The following is a 19,615-nucleotide window of genomic DNA, read 5'->3' on the forward strand; positions in this document are numbered from 1 at the left end:
TATGTCCCAGTGAGGGTCACATTATGGAATGGTGCTTTTTCTGTTCAAAAAGAGGACTCAGATGGAAAGAGATTTACAGCTGAGGCAGCACCTTCTGGAGCAGGTCATGAGGCCCACTTTGGGATTAAGGTCCTCGTCTTATAGGCAGTCATCTTCAGAACCAGCTTGTGATGCCACTCTATGTTTGAACTCTGGGGTTTTTCCGCAAGAGGAAGAGGACTCATACTCCGTCCTCTGATATTGTGAGAAAGAGGTCCCACTCCAGGGTTCAGGGAGACTCTTCCTCATCATGTAAGAGAGGTGCTGACCATCACCTTATTCCTGCCAGCACATGGGATGGAGCAGGTCCATCAGCTCCCCGATACCAAACAGAGATCAGCGGGGGCCCAAAGCGCTGACTCCAGTTCTGGCCATGGCTTGCTCTGTTAAATTCAGTACAGCTGACGTTGGCACCAGCACCGACTGTCTCCACACTGCTGGTGTATCATATAATACATCAGACCTGCTTTGCCTCTTAGTCCCTGACTCTCCACTAGTTCAGGAGTTTTCTGGTGCTGTAGCTGCTACTGCTTCATCCTCAGTTGTGCCTTTGGCACCTTTTGGCTGTATCAGAGAGCTGCTGGGTTTGTCGGCACTTCAGATTCCATACAGCAGCCAGAGTCCTCCCTGTAGAGAAGCCTTTTCATAGAATCACGGAATCATAGAATATCAGGGTTGGAAGGGACCTCAGGAGGTCATCTAGTCCAACCCCCTGCTCAAAGCAGGACCGATCCCCAATTAAATCATCCCCGCCAGGGCTTTGTCAAGCCTGACCTTAAAAACTTCTAAGGAAGGAGATTCCACCACCTCCCTAGGTAACGCATTCCAGTGTTTCACCACCCTCCTAGTGAAAAAGTTTTTCCTAATATCCAACCTAAATCTCCCCCACTGCAACTTGAGACCATTACTCCTTGTTCTGTCATCTGCTACCACTGAGAACAGTCTAGAGCCATCCTCTTTGGAACCCCCTTTCAGGTAGTTGAAAGCAGCTATCAAATCCCCCCTCATTTTTCTCTTCCATAGACTAAACATCCCTAGTTCCCTCAGCCTCTCCTCATAAGTCATGTGTTCCAATCCCCTAATAATTTTTGTTGCTCTCCGCTGGACTCTTTCCAATTTTTCCACATCCTTCTTGTAGTGTGGGGCCCAAAACTTTACACAGTACTCCAGATGAGGCCTCACCAGTGTCGAATAGAGGGGAACGATCACGTCCCTCGATCTGCTTTTCTCCTTCCTCCTCTGGTGTTGCTGTAGTCATCTGTAGTTGGCTAGCATTATGTATTCACCTCCTCTTTGACTGTATTGATAAGACATTTAAAGGACAAAACAGACATTTCTTTCGACTATACAAAAACATTTTTAATGTTTTACTTTCTGGTGCTGTGGCAGCAGCTAGTTAACAGATTATACTAGGTTAGCCTGATCAATGGCATTCACTGATTTGGGAGTGGTTTCCTTTGTATCCTCCCAGTTCTTTTGCCATTGTTTTTTGTGTGGACTTATTATTAATATTGAAGAGGATGAGAGGCCTGATCTTGCTACCCTCACTCACATGAATAGTCCATACATAGGCATATAACCAACCACTGAAGGTGAGATTGTCCTGAGCCGTAGAACTGGTGCATAGCAGTGGAGAAGAAGGTTGCCTGTCCTGCAAACACTTATGCCCGTGCTTAACTTTAAGCGGATTACTCATCCTACAGAAGTTAAGTGTTTGGAAGATCAGGGCCAAGGAGTTTTCCTTTGCACCCCCTTAAGGCATAATCACAACCACAGTTCCTGGTGTGCAAGTTTTCCCATATGGGGTGGGGAATAAGCAGGATCTTTTTCCTCCCTGTCCCTCTGTGCTGGCTATGAATCTAGCCCACTGAGGAGAGAAGTCCAAGGATGATACAGCATTCACATTCTTCCTGAGGCACAGTACCTCACAGAACTCCCACTGGGGCAATACAGCTCCATCTTGTTTCCTACCCTAAGCTGCTAAATGCCACAACATAAACCAGAGGGTCAATGGGACTAGTTGCATGGGTAAAGACTGGTTAAGAAGAGTCCAAGAGCCAGGGTTCCAGGATCAGGGCCAACATTGTAAAATGAAATTATTGTTTGCTGAGGAGCTAACATGAGAAAAAGTTATACCAGACTATATAATCTATTATAAGCAGATCTGTGAAAACTCCTTGGCTTGTTTTTAACAATTTATACATTTAACACCCAGACGTCATAAGATATGCCTTTCAAATTTTCCTAATATACCGAAAAAAACTATGACTCTTTCTGCATCACCTCAGTGAGTAGGGGGGAAAAAAGCCTTCCTGAGTTTGGCAGCACTTCTCAGTCTCTTTCGATTGCTATATTGTAATCTTGAGCCGTTCATCGCACTGTTTCAGTTATTTTACCCTGTTCTTTCAACTTCCTGCCTGAGATTCACAGGGTCTTTGTTGGGGCAATATTTTCCCCCAGGAGTTTTGACACTGATTAAATACATTCCCCTTCTACATACCTCAAGTAACCTTCCCTCCACCCCACCCCTGGCCATGTTTCCAGAATTCTTCTGATATTCCTCTGAAAAACCCTATTCTGTATAGATGTGATAAAATGTGCAGATGCTCCCTTGCAAGAGGTACATAGCCCTACCATATAACCCTTTAGCCCCCAAGCATTGCCTCATGAGCTGAATCAGTAAAACACATTGGGCCTCAGTGTACTGAAGAAAAAGGTGCATGGATTATTTTTATAGCTGATGAAAAACCAGAGAATTCTATAGACATGCGTTGCCCTCTTGATACAACTTTTATGTTGTTTGAAATTTATCTTAGTTGTACATTGTACTGGGTAAAATACCTGAAACTATGTGATGGTCAACTCATGATTTCCCTCAGGAAGAGCTATGGCCAGAGACTTTGGTGATGTGTGTTTTGTTCTTTGACTCACAACCTTATCAAACTGGAAACCCTAATAGGGGGATTTTTATTTTCATGTATTTATTTATTTTGGTTAGGCCTTCTGTGACCCAAAAACCCATTAATGCCAGCTAGCAAGAGGGTTATAAAATATCCTGATTCAGGTATGTACATTCTGGTTCACTAAAGAATGTTATGTGATGCCTTAAATGAAAGCCAGGTCACACTGCTCTGTGATATCATTGTGAAATGTATGTACAGATATTATGAAGCACTTACGCTCTGAAATATGTTCTTAGACTCAGTACCACAGTACAGCTGGAGAAACAAGCTTTTGTCAGACAAAAGATGTTTATTCACCTTTCTGTCACATGTAAATTAAGCATGTAAGCTAACACAGTGGATGACCATTTACATAGGAAGTTATCAAAGAGATGTAGTCAGCAGAAAAGAACACACACAAAAACAAGTGAATGGTGGAGTGGGCTATACTGTGAGTACAGATAATTAACTTTGGGGATATAAGTAGAAGTCAAAGAAGACATTCCTTCATGCTGAACCTAGGAAGTAAATGGGCAGTGCATTTACATTCATGAAAACAGGATTTCTGCCTGCCTTAACAGAAGAAGCTGCAAAAGGCGTTGGGTGAGATAAATTTCATTAGACAGGAGGCTAATCTAATAGTTAAATTTAGTCTCTAGAAAGCATGTTATGATCTTGTTTTACATGTAACCTTTTATTTCCAATGTCCTTCCTCACTATCCCTTGAATCTTCAATCGTTGGTTGTAAACTTATGTTTGCCTTCACTATAAACATATCTAAGTGCTGTGATATTAAGCAAAGAGCTGATCCTGAGATGAATCATACAATCTGTTGTGTACAGTGTTTCCTTGGGGACAGCGGATGTGGTAATTCTGTGAGTAGCTAGTGTCAGGGGCTGGGTATCACCGGCAAATGCTTCAAAGGGAGTCATGGGCCGGGGTACACCTATTAACCTGCAAGGCAAAGTACATAAGAACATAAGAATGGCCATACTAGGTCAGACCAAAGGTCCATCCAGCCCAGTATCCTGTCTGCCAACAGTGGCCAATGCCAGGTGCCCCAGAGGGAGTGAATATAACAGGTAACGATCAAGCGATCTTACTCCTGCCATCCATCTCCACCCTCTGACAAGCAGAGGCTAGGGACACCATTTCTTACCCATCCTGGCTAATAGCCATTAATGGACTTAACCTCCATGAATTTATCTATTTCTCTTTTAAACCCTGTTATAGTCCTAGCCTTCCCAACCTCCTCAGGCAAGCAGTTCCACAGGTTGACTGTGCGCTGAGTGAAGAAGAACTTCCTTTTATTTATTTTAAACCTGCTGTCTATTAATTTCATTTGGTGGCCCCTAGTTCTTATGGGAACAAGAAAATAACTTTTCCTTATTCACTTTCTCCACACCACTCATGATTTTATAGACCTCTATCATATCCCCCTTAGTCTCCTCTTTTCCAAGCTGAAAAGTTCTAGCCTCTTTAATCTCCCCTCATATGGGACCCGTTCCAGACCCCTAATCATTTTAATTGCCCTTCTCTGAACCTTTTCTAATGCCAGTATATCTTTTTTTGAGATGAGGGGACCACATCTGTATGCAGTATTCAAGATGTGGGGGTACCATGGATTTATATAAGGGCAAAAAGATATTCTCCATCTTATTCTCTATCCCTTTTTAAATGATTCTTAACATCCTGTTTGCTTTTTTGACTGCCGCTGCACACTGCATGGATGTCTTCAGAGATCTCTTTCCTGATTAGTTGTAGCTATATTAGCCCCCATCATATTGTATGTATAGTTGGGGTTATTTTTTCCAATGTGCATTACTTTACATTTATTCACATTAAATTTCATTTGCCATTTTGTCGCCCAATCACTTAGTGTTGTGAGATCTTTTTGAAGTTCTTCACAGTCTGCTTTGGTCTTAACTATCTTGAGCAGTTTAGTATCGTCTGCAAACTTTGCCACCTCACTGTTTAACCCTTTCTCCAGATCATTTATGAATAAGTTGAATAGGATTGGTCCTAGGACTGACCCTTGGGGAACACCACTAGTTACTCCTCTCCATTCTGAAAATTTACCATTTCTTCCTACCCTTTGTTCCCTGTCTTTTAACCAGTTCTCAATCCATGAAAGGACCTTCCCTCTTATCCCATGACAACTTAATTTACATAAGAGCCTTTGGTGAGGGACCTTGACAAAGGCTTTCTGGAAATATAAGTACACTATGTCCACTGGATCCCCCTTGTCCACATGTTTGTTGACCCCTTCAAAGAATCTAATAGATTAGTTAGACATGATTTCCCTTTACAGAAACCATGCTGACTTTTCTCCAACAATTTATGTTCTTCTATGTGTCTGACAATTTTATTCTCTACTATTGTTTCAACTAATTTGCCTGGTACTGATTTTAGACTTACCGGTCTGTAATTGCCAGGATCACCTCTAGTGCCTTTTTAAAATATTGACGTTACATTACCTATCTTCCGATCATTGAGTACAGAAGGTGATTTAAAGGACAGGTTACAAACCATAGTTAATAGTTCCGCAATTTCACATTTGAGTTCTTTCAGAACTCTTGGGTGAATGCCATCTGGTCCCGGTGCCTTGTTACTGTTAAGATTCTCAATTAATTCCAAAACCTCCTCTAATGACACTTCAATCTGTGACAATTCCTCAGATTTGTCACCTACAAAGGATGGCTCAGGTTTGGGAATCTCCCTGACATCCTCAGCTGTGAAGACTGAAGCAAAGAATTCATTTAGTTTCTCCGCAATTACTTTATCGCCTTTAAGTGCTCCTTTTGTATCTCGATCGTCCAGGGCCCCCACTGGTTGTTTAGCAGGCTTCCTGCTTCTGATGTACTTAAAAAACCTTTTGTTATTACCTTTTGAGTTTTTGGCTAGCTGTTCTTCAAATTCCTTTCTGGCTTTTCTTATTACATTTTTATACTTAATTTGGCAATGTTTATGCTCTTTTCTATTTACCTCACTTGGATTTGACTTCCACTTTTTAAAATATGCCTTTTTATCTCTCACTGCTTCTTTTACATGGTTGTTAAGCCACGGTGGCTCTTTTTAAATTATTTTACTGTGTTTTTTTAATTTGGGGTATACATTTAAGTTGGGCCTCTGTTATGGTGTCTTTGAGAAGTGTCCATGCAGCTTGCAGGGATTTCACTCTAGCCACTGTACCTTTTAATTTCAGTTTAACTAACCTCCTCATTTTTGCATAGTTCCCCTTTCTGAAATTAAATGCCACCATGTTGGGCTGTTGAGGTGTTCTTCCCACCACAGGAATGTTAAATGTTGTTATATTCTGGTCACTATTTCCAAGCAGTCCTGTTATAGTTAGCTCTTGGACCAGAGCCTGTGCTCCACTCAGGACTAGATCGAGAGTTGCCTCTCCCCTTGTGGATTCCTGTACCAGCTGCTCCAAGAAGCAGTCATTTAAAGTATCGAGAAATTTTGTCTCTGCATTTCGTCCTGAGGTGACATGTACCCAGTCAATATGGGGATAATTGAAATCCCCCACTATTACTGAGTTCTTTATTTTGATAGCCTCTCTAATCTCCCTTAGCATTTCATAGTCACTATCACTGTCCTGGTCAAGTGGTCGATAATAGATCCCTACTGTTATATTCTTATTAGAGCATAGAATTACTATCCATAGAGATTCTATGGAACATGTGGATTCATTTAAGATTTTTACTATGATGCCAATTATATCAATATCCTCCTTTAACACAAGGCACTTTAGTTCACCCATCTTATTATTTAGACTTCTAGCATTTGTGTACAAGCACTTTATAAACTTGTCACTGTCATGTGTCTGCCCTTTTCTGATATGTCAGATTCTTTTTTATGTGACTGTTTCTCATCTGATCTGGCCCATATGTTATCCTCATGCATCCTCTCCTCCTGACTAAAACCTAGAGAATCTCTATCAATAGACTCTCCTCTAAGAGAAGTCTCTGTCCGATCCACGTGCTCCTCTGCAGCAATCGGCTTTCCCCCGTCTTTGTTTAAAAACTGCTCTGCAACCTTTTTAATGTTAACTGGGGGCTGGAATAGCCCAGAGGAGAGTGCTTGGGTGGCTAACAGGCTGGTGTTTCCAGGGAGATGACACCCAGTTAAGTACAAGCATGTCTCCCTGATGCTGGCGGCAGGGAGAACAAGGTGACTCAGTCCCCAAGAAGTGTCACTCCTCCTGTGAACTTTTTCTTCTGGTGTTTAAACCCTTTCACAATAGGATTTTATTAAACCTGTACAGTTATTTAGAAATGGCTAATATAGGGATACAGTTCTGCTCACATGTGGCCCACACTGAAGAAAATGAGTTTTATTTGGTTAAGGTCTACAGAGTGAGCGCTCTTAATAATATACCTTACAGAAAGGTTTCATGTTTTGTCCTAATGCCATCAAAAGGCTCTATATGGACGCTATCATACATGTGCCTTTTGAAACATCCTCTTTGCTCTTTGCTGTTTCCGTCAGATATTATAAGTGTGGCTATTCTGTGAACTATTTGTCACAGCAAAACCACTGATTTTTTCCGAGCTCAGTAACCTCACTGACAAAAGTAGCTCCTCTTTAAATTCCTCCAAAAGCACCATCTGCGACGGAGGTCTAGTGCAGGTTATGATTATGATATATTGCAATGAAAGATTAAGTATTATATTGATTGAGTTTTAATGAGAGTACTGTACTAATTATATTTATATTGTATGTGTATATATATTTATATTTTAATGACTAGTTTTATTAGCAGTCAGTAACCACATAAGCTTTCTCTGCATTGTAAAATTAACCTAACCCTTAATAAAAATAACTAAAAAAATCAAAGTGTAAGTGCTGCTTAACTTCAAATGTAGCTAACATTTAAATATTGTTTTGCATATAAAATTGATCTGCAATTAATGTGAAGTCAACCTGACAATTTTTATGAACTTTTCCCCCCTTGTGGTATATTTTTTAGAGATTTTTTTTAAAATATCATTCACTTTCTCTGTTTTCCCAAAGACAAAACAACATGCAAAATGAAAGCATTTAAAGATACAATTTCAGTTACAAATTCACAGTTACCGGGCTAACTGCATCTTTCCTGGACTCTATAAGCTGCCCCCCATTTAGGTCTCAAGCCTCTAGCCGTCGCCTGTCTCTTAGGATGGAATCAGGCAGGTCACCCACTCTCAGACCAGGCCCTGAGTTGAAGTCCCCTGTGTATTGACCATGGTTACCTCAGCAGATCGGACTTTTGTGCAGGCCTTGAAATTCTGTTCCCTCCAGGGCAATGGCAATGGTCATCGGTGATCAAAGAGCCAGCTTTAAGGCAAGTATTATTTATTTAGAACAAAATCCTTTAAGAGAAAACAGATCTTAAAAACATGGAAACAGCATCTGGACATGTCTAGTTTATTAGGTGTTCAACCATCTTCCACATGGGGACCTCTGGACTAACTGCTGTTAGGCTTCTCCACAGAGGCTTTCTCTCTGTCAGCTTGTTAAAGCCTCCCTGTCAGGCCTCACTGACAGCTCCATGGACAGCATCTGGCAAATCACCCCACTTCCCCCAAATCATGTCACCTTTTCACCATTTATAGCCCTTTGATCTGGTAACTCCCAGCTTTGGCAAGACAAGGTTTGCAATTGGTTGGAGACAGGATCCTTGAAACTAACAGTTTGCCCCACTGTCTTTCAAGTATGTGCTTGGGTGTTCTTATCTGAGAAGCCATTCTCTCATCTTCATGCACAGACCCCATTGAATCTGGGCATTATAGGTGCATAATAAACATGTAACTATCTCAGTATTCTTAACATTATTACACATGAGCTCCATGTCTGCCACAGTGCTCTCTTCCTCTCTGATGCACAAATAATAATTTATTCATTTTTTAATACTTGGCAGGGTGACACCATTGTTTCCTGTGACTCCTACGGTGTGATGAAGTTCTGGGATGTTCGGAGGGTAACACCAATGGTATCTATAGATGCAGGCCCCCATCCTGGCAATCAGGTGGTCTTTGACCCATCCGGTAGGATCCTTTCTTAAACTGACTATCAAAAGAAGTGTTTTGCTCTGAAAGCATTTTGTAATTGAGTTTAAAATTCTGAGGCCAGATCCCCAACCGGTGTAAATTGGCTTTTGTGAATCGATGCCTGTTTATACCAGCTAACGATGTGACACATACTTATTTCAATTTGTCAAATTGTATTAATGCTCAGTTGTTACATAAAACCAAACATTTACAATGATGCAAAAAAAGAATTACATAAAGGTAAGAAATGCTCACTGTCTGAGGAAAACAGAGGGGTTTATTTCTCTTCCTTTTCTACTGCTTCTTCATATGTTTATACAACAGTTGTGTTTCATAACCACCGATGATAAATCCTATTATTCTCCCTGCAGCGCCCTATCATATTGAAATAAGTGGTCTATTATGTACAAAGAATTGAAATGCATGTATAGTGCAATGCTTTTTGCATCATCAGCCATATATTACAATATGTCACTAGCATTGTGACTGACTGCTCCTTTGTATTTTTAAGAGTGCCATTGTACAAAATGAACAAAAATAGCTTTGTTTTACCTAGGACATTAATCGTCACTTTCAAGGGGAAGATAATCAGTTGTATCACAGTACAAACTTAGGTCCCAATTCTGGAAAACACTCCTGTTCAGAGCAACACTTAAACATGTGCTCAACTTTAAGCATGCACTTAAGTGCTGATGAGGCCAGACACAAGCATTTAAATCAAATATGAGAGATGTGAGAGAGTAGCACTTTACTAATAATAGTACTACAGTCATAATGGTAAAAAAACTACAGAATATAGAATATTATTTCACTGAGTTGCTGTTACTAGAAAAAGTTCCATGGGACACTGTAGCATTTTATAAGGAATTTTTCAGATCTCTATATTCAATCCCTAAAGAATGTATTGTCATTTTCAGAAACTATGTTGACATTATACACTTTCTACTACTTCCACAAGTCTGAATTCAGCTCTGCTCTATGTAAGAATATAGAGTTTAGAAAAATAGCTCACATTCTGCATGATGTGGATTTGAAGGAGTTTTGCTTTTTCATATCTGGAACGTAATGTAGGGGCATTTGTAAAGGAGTCACATCCCTGAAAAATGCAATAGCAGTATTTTGAGCCAGATGGGAAGTTTCCAGTAGAAAGCTTATCGGCTTCAGATAGTCTGAATGGGCAAAATTTCCCATCATTTGGATAAAATCCAAAATTTTCTCTGCAGGAGTAACCACAACAGAGATGCCAAGTTCGGAAGAATGACCACAAGGAAGCATAATTTAAAAGAAAGCTGTCATAAGCAATAATATCTGACTACAATAGAATATTACAGTATTTGTATCTCTGTTGTTTGTATGCTGGTAGTGCTTAAATGCCCTAATTAGGATTACAGCCCGTTTTTATTAGGCGTTGTACAGAATGAAAAGACAGTCCCTGCCTCAAATTGCTTAAAATCTAATTATGTGTCTTGTTCCCATCACCGAGATAGCTGCATATAAAAATTTACATAAATAAAGTAATCCGTTCCTTGTAAAACAACGTGATTATACTTAATGGAAGATTTTTGTTTGATTTTCTTTTGCTACCAGTTTCAGATAGTTATTGTGGGAAATCTAATGTAAAGAGAAAGGTCTTATATTTTGGTCTGAAGATGGGAACATCCTTTGTCAATGTGACAGCTGCTGAAAGTTCTCCAGTGCAGGACTGCTACAAGAAAGCCTGGTTTCTTTGTAACATTGTTGGGAGAAACCAGATGGTGCTGCTGAAGATGCTCTTTGCTAGTTCTATTTATCTGAATGTTACTGTTGGCAGAAGTGCTTATTGGCGCTGTTACGCAGTTCTTTTCAGAAGCTGAGAATATGATCAGTAAAGTGATATTCATTTTCTCTCTGAGCCTCATTCAAAGCCCAATTAAGTTAATGGAAAGACCCTAGTTACCTAAAGTGGGCTTTGGATAGACCCCACATCTGCCTAAATCTTTCTCTGATTAAATATCAACAGTAAAGTCTATTCTCTCTCTGCCTGAGCTTTTTTCTCACTGGATCACTTTCTTAGGTGTAGATCTTGTCTTCAGTTTAAACCTATGCAAACAAAATGTTACACCCCTCTGCTTGGAAGTCTCATTCTAAATATAGTTCCAGGGTTTTTTGTGTTTGTGTGTGGGGAGGAGGGAAGTTAGAGAAACTACAATGCCCGCTTATGGTATGGAAAGTGAGACAGTCCTTGAGATAGCTAGGGCACAGCCCATTGTGAGACTTGATCCTCAGGCTCAAGCTTAATGTCAGACCTACAAAGACATGCACATCTACTTCACGTTGTACACCGTGGGTACCCCATTGGCTCATAGTTAAGCATGTGGGCGACTCTCTGCAGTATCATGGCCTAACATTTCTGTGACTTATCCTTTATTATTAAAAACAGATCTGTCCTTTAGTAAGTAAGTTTACCACCGTCTCCAGGCGTTTATATCTGTTCTCCAGCACATATTGACCACTACACCTAACATTCACAAACCATGCACATGTCAAATCCCCTCCTTTCCTCATCAGCAACCCACCAACCTTGCCGCATATGATGCTCTCGGGTGTTTTTCACAGTTTCCATCCAGCAAATCCACCTGAAAAGATGATGAACAGCACAGTTAATAGCAACAGTTAGTGTGAGGAGTGAGAACTATAGATGCTGCAGGACATTCTCTTTGAACCCTAAAGTGCACACACTACTCTCCTGTTGTGTAAGGAAAGACATTTAGGATATGGCTGAGATGCAGAAACCAGCGAGTAGTACCAGGAAAATGTAGCAGTTTACTATACCTGGCAGATACAGTGGGATGGGACAGTGTTTGTCCGTTTACACCCAGTTTGAGGAAAAGGAGCAAAATTCTGCTCTGTGTAAAAGGAGTATGGTGGCTATATGATTTCTGCTGCAAGGTTTGCTGAGTTTTCTAAACATATGAGAAGACTCACTGTCTGTCTGTATTACATCCAAAAACACTGTTAAAAGAACATTAAGGTTGCCAAGGCAAGCACTCAATAGTTAGGAATGTTGGGAATCATTAGGAAAGGGATAGATAATAAGACAAAAAATATCATATTGCCTCTATATAAATCCATGGTATACCCACACCTTGAATACTCCGTGCAGATGTGGTCGCCCCATCTCAAAAAAGAGATATTGGAACTGGGAAAGGTTCAGAAAAGGGCAACAAAAGTGAGTAGGGGTATAGAACGGCTTCCGTATGAGGAGAGATTAATACGATTGGGACTTTTCAGCTTGGAAAAGAGGCGACTAAGGGGGGATATGATAGAGGTCTATAGAATCATGAGTGGTATAGAGAAAGTAAATAAGGAAGTGTTATTTACTCCTTCTCATAATACAAGACCAAGGGGCCACCAAATGAAATTAATAGGTAGCAGATTTAAAACAAACACAAGAAAGTATTTTTTCATGCAACACACTGTCAACCTCTGGAACTCCTTGCCAGAGGGTGTTGTGCAGGCCAATACTATAACGGGGTTCAAAAGGGAGCTAGATAGATTCATGGAAGATAGGTCCATCAATGGCTATTAGCCAGGATGGGCAGGAATGGTGTCCCTAGCCTCCGTTTGCCAGAAGCTGGGATTGGGTTACAGGGCATGGATCACTTGATGATAACCTGTCTGTTCATTCCCTTTGGGGCACCTGCCATTGGCCACTGTCAGAGGACAGGATACTGGGCTTGATGGACCTTTGGTCTGACCCTGTGTGGCTGTTCTTATGCAGGAAATGCCTGTATTAAGGTTGCCTGTCCAACATTAATTTGGGCCCCTTGTGCATAAGGCGCAGTCTTTAATTACATGGTCACATGCTATTTTTTTCACAGGACCCCTGCCCCATTTAGTGCCCAGGATGAACTCCTTGAGTGGGTTGCTATTCAATATTTCTTTTTATTCTCAGGATTCACTTTGTGGACCCAGGCATTATTTACCTCACACCACCCAAACCTTTAATTGAATACAGAGTCATCCCTTATGGGCTTTTTTGTGCTGCTGTCATCATAGTATGTTAGATCTTTACAGGCATTCATGAAATTATCTTCACTCCACTTCTGTGAGGTGTGGTTGTATTATTATCCCCATTTGACACGTGGGGGATAGAGGCACAGGAATTAAAGCCAATATTGTCAAAGCTGTCAACTGAGTTTAGGTGCCCACATTGAGATGCCAAGGAGATGATTTTTCAGAGTACCTTGCATTTCATAGCTGTGTTTGTGTTGGACTGCAGCTCCTATTGACCTCAGCTGCAGTTGTGAAAGCTCAGCATGGCTGCAAATGAGGTGAGAATCCAGAGGCAGTGAAAGGTTGGTCCTGTGAGTGAGGCAATTGAATGCTGTCTTAGAGAGCAGGGTTCTGTGCCTGCCTCTGCCAACGTTCCTAGGTGAATGTGATACTGAGCAAGTTACATAAACCAACATTTTCATAGTTAACCAGTGTATGTTCCTCATTTTCTGGGTATCCAACTTGAGACACGTGGGGTCTGATTGCAGAACACTCACAGTGGCAACTTCTTCCATCTGGTCCTGTCCTCTAGTTCCCAGCTCCTGTTCCTATTCTGCCCCCCTCCCTTTGCCTTTCCTTGCTCCTGCTCCCCTTATCCAGCATCTCCACCCCGTACCAACCTCCTGTTACTCAGCCTCTACATTTCAGCCAGGAAGCTTCCTCCTCCATATTGTCAGGGTGCCATAGCAGCCCACAACCGCTAGGAGGAGTAATTATAAGGAAAGTCCTGCTCATTCCTGGGATGAGGATGCTTAGTCACTCTGTGGAGATTGCAATTCAGGCAGCACATAGAACTGTGAGGTGATGAAGCATGCTCTGTGCAGATGACAGGTTTCAGAGTAACAGCCGTGTTAGTCTGTATTCGTAAAAAGAAAAAAGAAAAGGAGTACTTGTGGCACCTTAGAGACTAACCAGTTTATTTGAGCATGAGCTTTCGTGAGCTACAGCTCACTTCATCGGATGCATAGCATATCGTGGAAACTGCAGAAGACATTATATACACACAGAGACCATGAAACAAAACTTCCTCCCACCCCACTGTCCTGCTGCTAACAGCTTATCTAAAGTGATCATCAAGGAAGGCCATTTCCAGCACAAATCCAGGTTTTCTCACCCTTCCCCCCCCCCCCCCCCACAGACACACATACAAACTCACTCTCCTGCTGGTAATAGCCCATCCCTCTTTGAAACCTCTCTTTATAATGCGCATGATAATCAAGGTGGGTCATTTCCAGCACTAATCCAGGTTTTCTCACCCCCCCCCCACACACACACACCCCCCTCCAAAAACCACACACACAAACTCACTTTCCTGCTGGCAATAGCTCATCTTACAATGTGCACAGCAATAATCCAAGTTTAACCAGAACGTCTTGGGGGGGGGGTTTGTAGGAAAAAAACAAGGGGAGATAGGCTACCTTGCATAATGACTTAGCCACTCCCAGTCTCTATTCAAGCCCAAATTAATAGTATCCAATTTGCAAATGAATTCCAATTCAGCAGTTTCTCGCTGGAGTCTGGATTTGAAGTTTTTTTGCTTTAAGATAGCGACCCTCGTGTCTGTGATTGCGTGACCAGAGAGATTGAAGTGTTCTCCGACTGGTTTATGAATGTTATAATTCTTAACATCTGATTTGTGTCCATTTATTCTTTTACGTAGAGACTGTCCAGTTTGACCAATGTACATGGCAGAGGGGCATTGCTGGCACATGATGGCATATATCACATTGGTGGATGTGCAGGTGAACGAGCCTCTGATAGTGTGGCTGATGTTGTTAGGCCCTGTGATGGTGTTCCCTGAATAGATATGTGGGCACAGTTGGCAAGACTGAGGCCATAGCTGCCCAAATGGTCACTTCGGCTGCTGTGGGATCCCCAGTGTCTCTGTTATTGGGGCAGGAAGAATAAATTGTTATTACCCTGATTATGGGAACTGTGCTTGGAACTGTACTTGGCCTTTTGCTATGATGGAGGGACTCACCATCAACTAAGTAGCACTCGCTAGGCAAGGGTCATGGGTTCCAAAACTGTGTGAATGGAGAGAGACTTGAGACAGGTATTAGTACCTGGTGGTGTGGGCCCCTTTGTGAGGGCCTGAAGCACCAATTGCACCTCTGTCTCTCTCCACTGTGGAATGTCAGAGCTAATTTTGGGTCTATTAAGAGTCTTGCTACAGGTACTATGCTGCATTCACTTTGGCCTTAAGGTGCACCAGCACTAAGGCCCCCACTACTATGAGCTGAAATCACTGAGAGCTGAAATCACTAAGAGCTGAAATCACTGAGCACTGTGTCAAGTAGTGGGGAGCCGGAAGATCTAGAGTGCAGCGGTGTGTTTGTGAGATGGCGAGCTGAGCAGAACTGTTCGTGAGACGGCGAGCTGTGCGGAGTGGAGCCGGTCGTGGTGGAGCGGAGCTGTCTGTGAGACAGCGGTGTGTTCGTGAGACGGCGAGCTGTGCAGAGCGGAGCCATTCATGAGACAGCCAGCTGAGCAGAGCTGTTCTTGAGACAGCGAGCGGTGCAGAGCAGAGCCGGTCGTGGTGGAGTGGAGCCGTTCGTGAGACAGCGGTGTGTTCGTGAGACGGCGAGCTGAGCAGAGCTGTTTGTGAGACGGCGAGCGGTGCAGAGCGGAGCCGGTCGTGGTGGAGCAGAGCCGTTTGTGAGACAGCGTAGCAGAGCAGAGCCCTGTGGGGCAGTCAGCTTCAGGACACGTAAGGTGCCCCTTGCCCCTTTTCCCCACACACAGGCACATTTTAGCCAGACTGGGGAGTAACACTATGCAGATGAACTTTTGAACTCTGGGGCTGGACTTTTTGGACTTTGGGTGATTTGTGGATTGCTGGACTCAAGAGACGTTTGGGTGCTGGGACTCAAGAACCCGAGGGAAAGGGGCATGCCCCAATTTGCTTGGGGTGGTTTTTTTGCTCATGGGTTGTGTTATGAATCCTGTTGGTGGTGTTTCCCCAACATAATGCCACATTGTTTCTCTCTGTTATTAAAAGGCTTTTTGCTACACTCAGACTATGTGCTTGCGAGAGGGGAAGTATTGCCTCTTGGAGGTGCCCAGCGGGGGTGGTATATATTTGTCCCAGGTCACTGGGTGGGGGCTCGAGCCGGTTTGCATTGTGTTATTGGAATGGATCCCCTAGATATTGAACCCGGCCCTTGTTGCTGCCAACTCTGATGGGCAGAAGGGTTACATTTTTGTGCAGATGGACTCTTCAGAGAATTTAGCTGCCAAACTCTAAAAAGTCTGAACTGAGCATGTACAGCTTGAGATTGTCCAGAGGTTATAACTTGGCCAAATTAAGACAAATTTTCATTAGGATAGCAAAAGACACATCTCTGGCATCAGGGTGACTCACCTGCCAAATCTCAAGTCCCTGCTCCAAAGCGTAGAGGCCCTAGAGCTTCACAACAAATGGTTGAGAGATTTTTTTTTTCAAAATGGGCTAAACAACATCGTTTTCCCCAGTCTAATCCTGGAAAACAGCTGAACCATTTCAGCTGACACTTTCCCCCCAGAATCGGCCTTAGGCAGACTCTCAAAAGGCAAAATTTCAGCCTGAACCATGTCAAGTTGGAAAAGTTATAAGCAACTGAAACCAGGGTCTTATAATGGGAAGTGTTAGACAACTTTAACTGTACAGGTCACTGCCTCTGCTACTTAGAATATTGTACTAGCAGGTTTAAAGTAAATATTGTTATAATTCCAACCTTCTGGTCCTCATATACTGCATGAGCTCAAGTCAAACAACAAAAAGGATTTGTCTGGAGTCATTTTTAATTGAGTAAAAAGGTGCCCAAGCAAAATTGAATACATAGTCATTTTCTGTAATCTGTAAGGTTGATTTCATAAATGGGATAATCCTTTAATAGAAGTTTCAGTTAATTTGGTCTGCATTTTATTTGCCGGGGCAAACAGCATATTATTAGCGAAAGACCATAGGTTGCTCAGGTGGCACTAGAAATAATTACTAGCCTTGTTTTATCTAAAACTGAATGTCAAACATTTCAATGCAATTTATACACTTTGAGCTCAGAGGTTCCGTCTCCCTTTTATTTTAGGTGGAAGATAAAAGCCTGTGTAGCTTGTTTTTATTTCACTGAACAATGTGCAAATTTAAGAAAAGGAGCAAGTATTTTATTCTGGGAAAATCAGACTTGTACAGTATGGCTTTCTAGCACGTGCAGTGTGATGAAATAGCTATAATCTTCAGCTCTACCGTGTGCATTTTGGAGTCACTCTGATATTCTTTTCTTCACTCTTTTCCTACTGACCTTTTAGAGGGGGAGTACTAAGAGCTATTTTGGGATTTAGGCTGTACACCAGCACAAGGGAATAAGAATCCTCTTTACATTTTCTATAGACAGGCTAACCTGGCTTTGGGCGATTCACCTGCTCACTCCCTCTAATGGATGGGAGGGTCGGGGTGAACCTTGGTTCTACACCAGACCCGTCACTGGCCAGAGTAGATGAGCCATCGCCTGCTGGAGGAGTTAGTAATTAACTGCTCGTCTAGATCAGTGGTAAATTACAACCAGGAGCAAGGAGAAAGCAGGGGAGGAACTGTGATTAGGGCTGGGGGGACATTTTAGCCCAAAGAAAATGTAGAGTAAAAAATAGCCGCCTTCTGAAAACAGACTTTTCGTAAAACATTTTTGACATCTGTTTTTTGTTTTTCATGAATGTTTCCACAACATTGTTGTTCATATTCTTCTGTTGAAATCATGTTTGAAATTGTGATGGAACACGATTTTGATCATTGCTGTTAAAACTTTGGAAAATGCACAGAAATGTTCACGACAAATGAAAAATGTGTCCACTTTGAAATTTGTGAAAAAGAAACAGTTCCACACTTTCATAAATTCCATACAATTTTTTTTTCTTTATTTCAGCCACTGTAACTGTGACTCGGGGGCAGGAGGGGGTCTGTGAGGCACACTGCTTCTGGGGGCTATTCCTGGACTGGCACCATCTCTGCACTATCCATTACCTGAAGGCATAACCTAGTCCACAGAAATCTGATAACTGCAGAAGGGTGTAACAGAAATAATCCTTTTGCTAAAAGAGGAGAAATAGCTTAGTAGAATAAATTCAGATCTGGCTAAATTACTATGTGCTGTGCTTTAAAAAAAAAGAAACCAAGCAAATAATTACTTCTACTTAATATTTTGTAGTGAAATGTATTTTAAGGTCTGATCCTGCAATGGGAAGCACACCAAAATTATTTCATTTCCTCGATTTCAGCTGGAGTTTTGGGTCCAGATCTTTGCGAGAGATTGGTGCCAATGGCAGTGATGACAGTGATATTCTTCTTCTTCTTGGTCACTTTGCACCTATCAGAAGGCACAAAATGGAATCTAGTCCTAACTGGCCAGCTGAAGACTCTCCCAGCCAGGGAGAGCTCTCACTTGGTCTAATGCAGCTCTCCTGCATTAACTGCCTGGTCATGGGGGTGGGGCAGAATGCACCTCCACTCCACCAATGCTCAGCCTTTGAGGACCACCGCCAGCTGGCATAAACTGGAGTAGTCTAGAATTCAGGTGCAGGAGAGAATCTGGGCCCCATTTTTCCTGGTGTTTTTACATTGCACTTTATTTAGTATCCTCTTACTTATGGTTAAAGTAGAACTTGACAAAAAAGAGATACTCTCATGCAGCATTTACGAAGTTAGCCTTTGTCGCAGCAGTGATATTCTGAATCTGTGTTTTTTTCCCTATGCCTTTAAATTCTGTATTGAAAGGCAGGTGATTTTTATACATATTTGAATGTATTTATTACAAGCATCCTATTGGCCTGCATCTTTTTATCCAAAAGGCAGATTATATAACAACACTAATAAATCTACAGGGTACCTTTTCCCTCATCATTCAATGCCTGAGCTTCAAATTCATTTAGGGTAAAATAAGGAGAATATGGGAACATAGCTTGTTCTATCTGACTCATCCTTTGGAATTGCACTGGCATTTTTCTGAGTTTGGTGTAAAAATTCAGACAAACCAAAAATCCCTATTTCTAGTTGTTATTCACTCTCAGTTTTCTGTCTTACAGACAGTGTTATAGCTCCACCTACCAGGAATAAAGGAGGTGAACCAACCATGTATATAACAGCTCATCTGTCCACTTCCCTCCAGTTCTTTTGCCTTTTTCAGCCTGGAATAATTGGAGTTTGTGTCACTAGTCCCTGTTTCAGCTCCTTTTCTCCATAATTCTGCTTCTGTCTTTCCTTCCAGGCCTGTTTAGCAAAGGAATAAGGAAAGAAGCCAAAACAAAAGAGGGAATCTGAACCTGAGGAGGGATCCAAGATGAATCCAGCAGAGATGGGATCTCTGCCTCAGAGTCCTTGGATGCTCTCTCCAGTGGGGAGCAATCCAGACAGTCAGCTAGTTCAGTAGGTCATTCAAAGGGTCTGAGTCATTCTGCAGCCTATGTGGATGTGATTCCTGGCCCATCTTTGGCCTCTTAAGTCCTTAACATTAGCCTAGTGGCAATCTATCCACTACCTCCAGGAATCTTTCTTCCCAAGCCAGCTTAGTCCTCCTTTTGCCTAGTGATTCCCCG

The 19,615-nt window shown here is 42.0% G+C and overlaps 1 protein-coding gene across 2 annotated transcripts in view; it reads left to right on the plus strand.

Annotated features, from left to right (window-relative positions):
- SPAG16 (sperm associated antigen 16) overlaps positions 1–19,615 on the plus strand; it is a 711,557-nt gene that overhangs the window by 575,324 nt on the left and 116,618 nt on the right. For both annotated transcript variants that reach the window (XM_074968104.1, XM_074968105.1), the window contains exon 15: positions 8,887–9,013. In XM_074968104.1, the coding sequence (XP_074824205.1) occupies positions 8,887–9,013 (127 nt within the window). The remainder of the gene's footprint in view (positions 1–8,886; positions 9,014–19,615) is intronic.

Source organism: Natator depressus, chromosome 11 (genome assembly GCF_965152275.1).
Source record: "Natator depressus isolate rNatDep1 chromosome 11, rNatDep2.hap1, whole genome shotgun sequence".
In the NCBI taxonomy this organism is placed as follows: Eukaryota; Metazoa; Chordata; order Testudines; family Cheloniidae; genus Natator; species Natator depressus.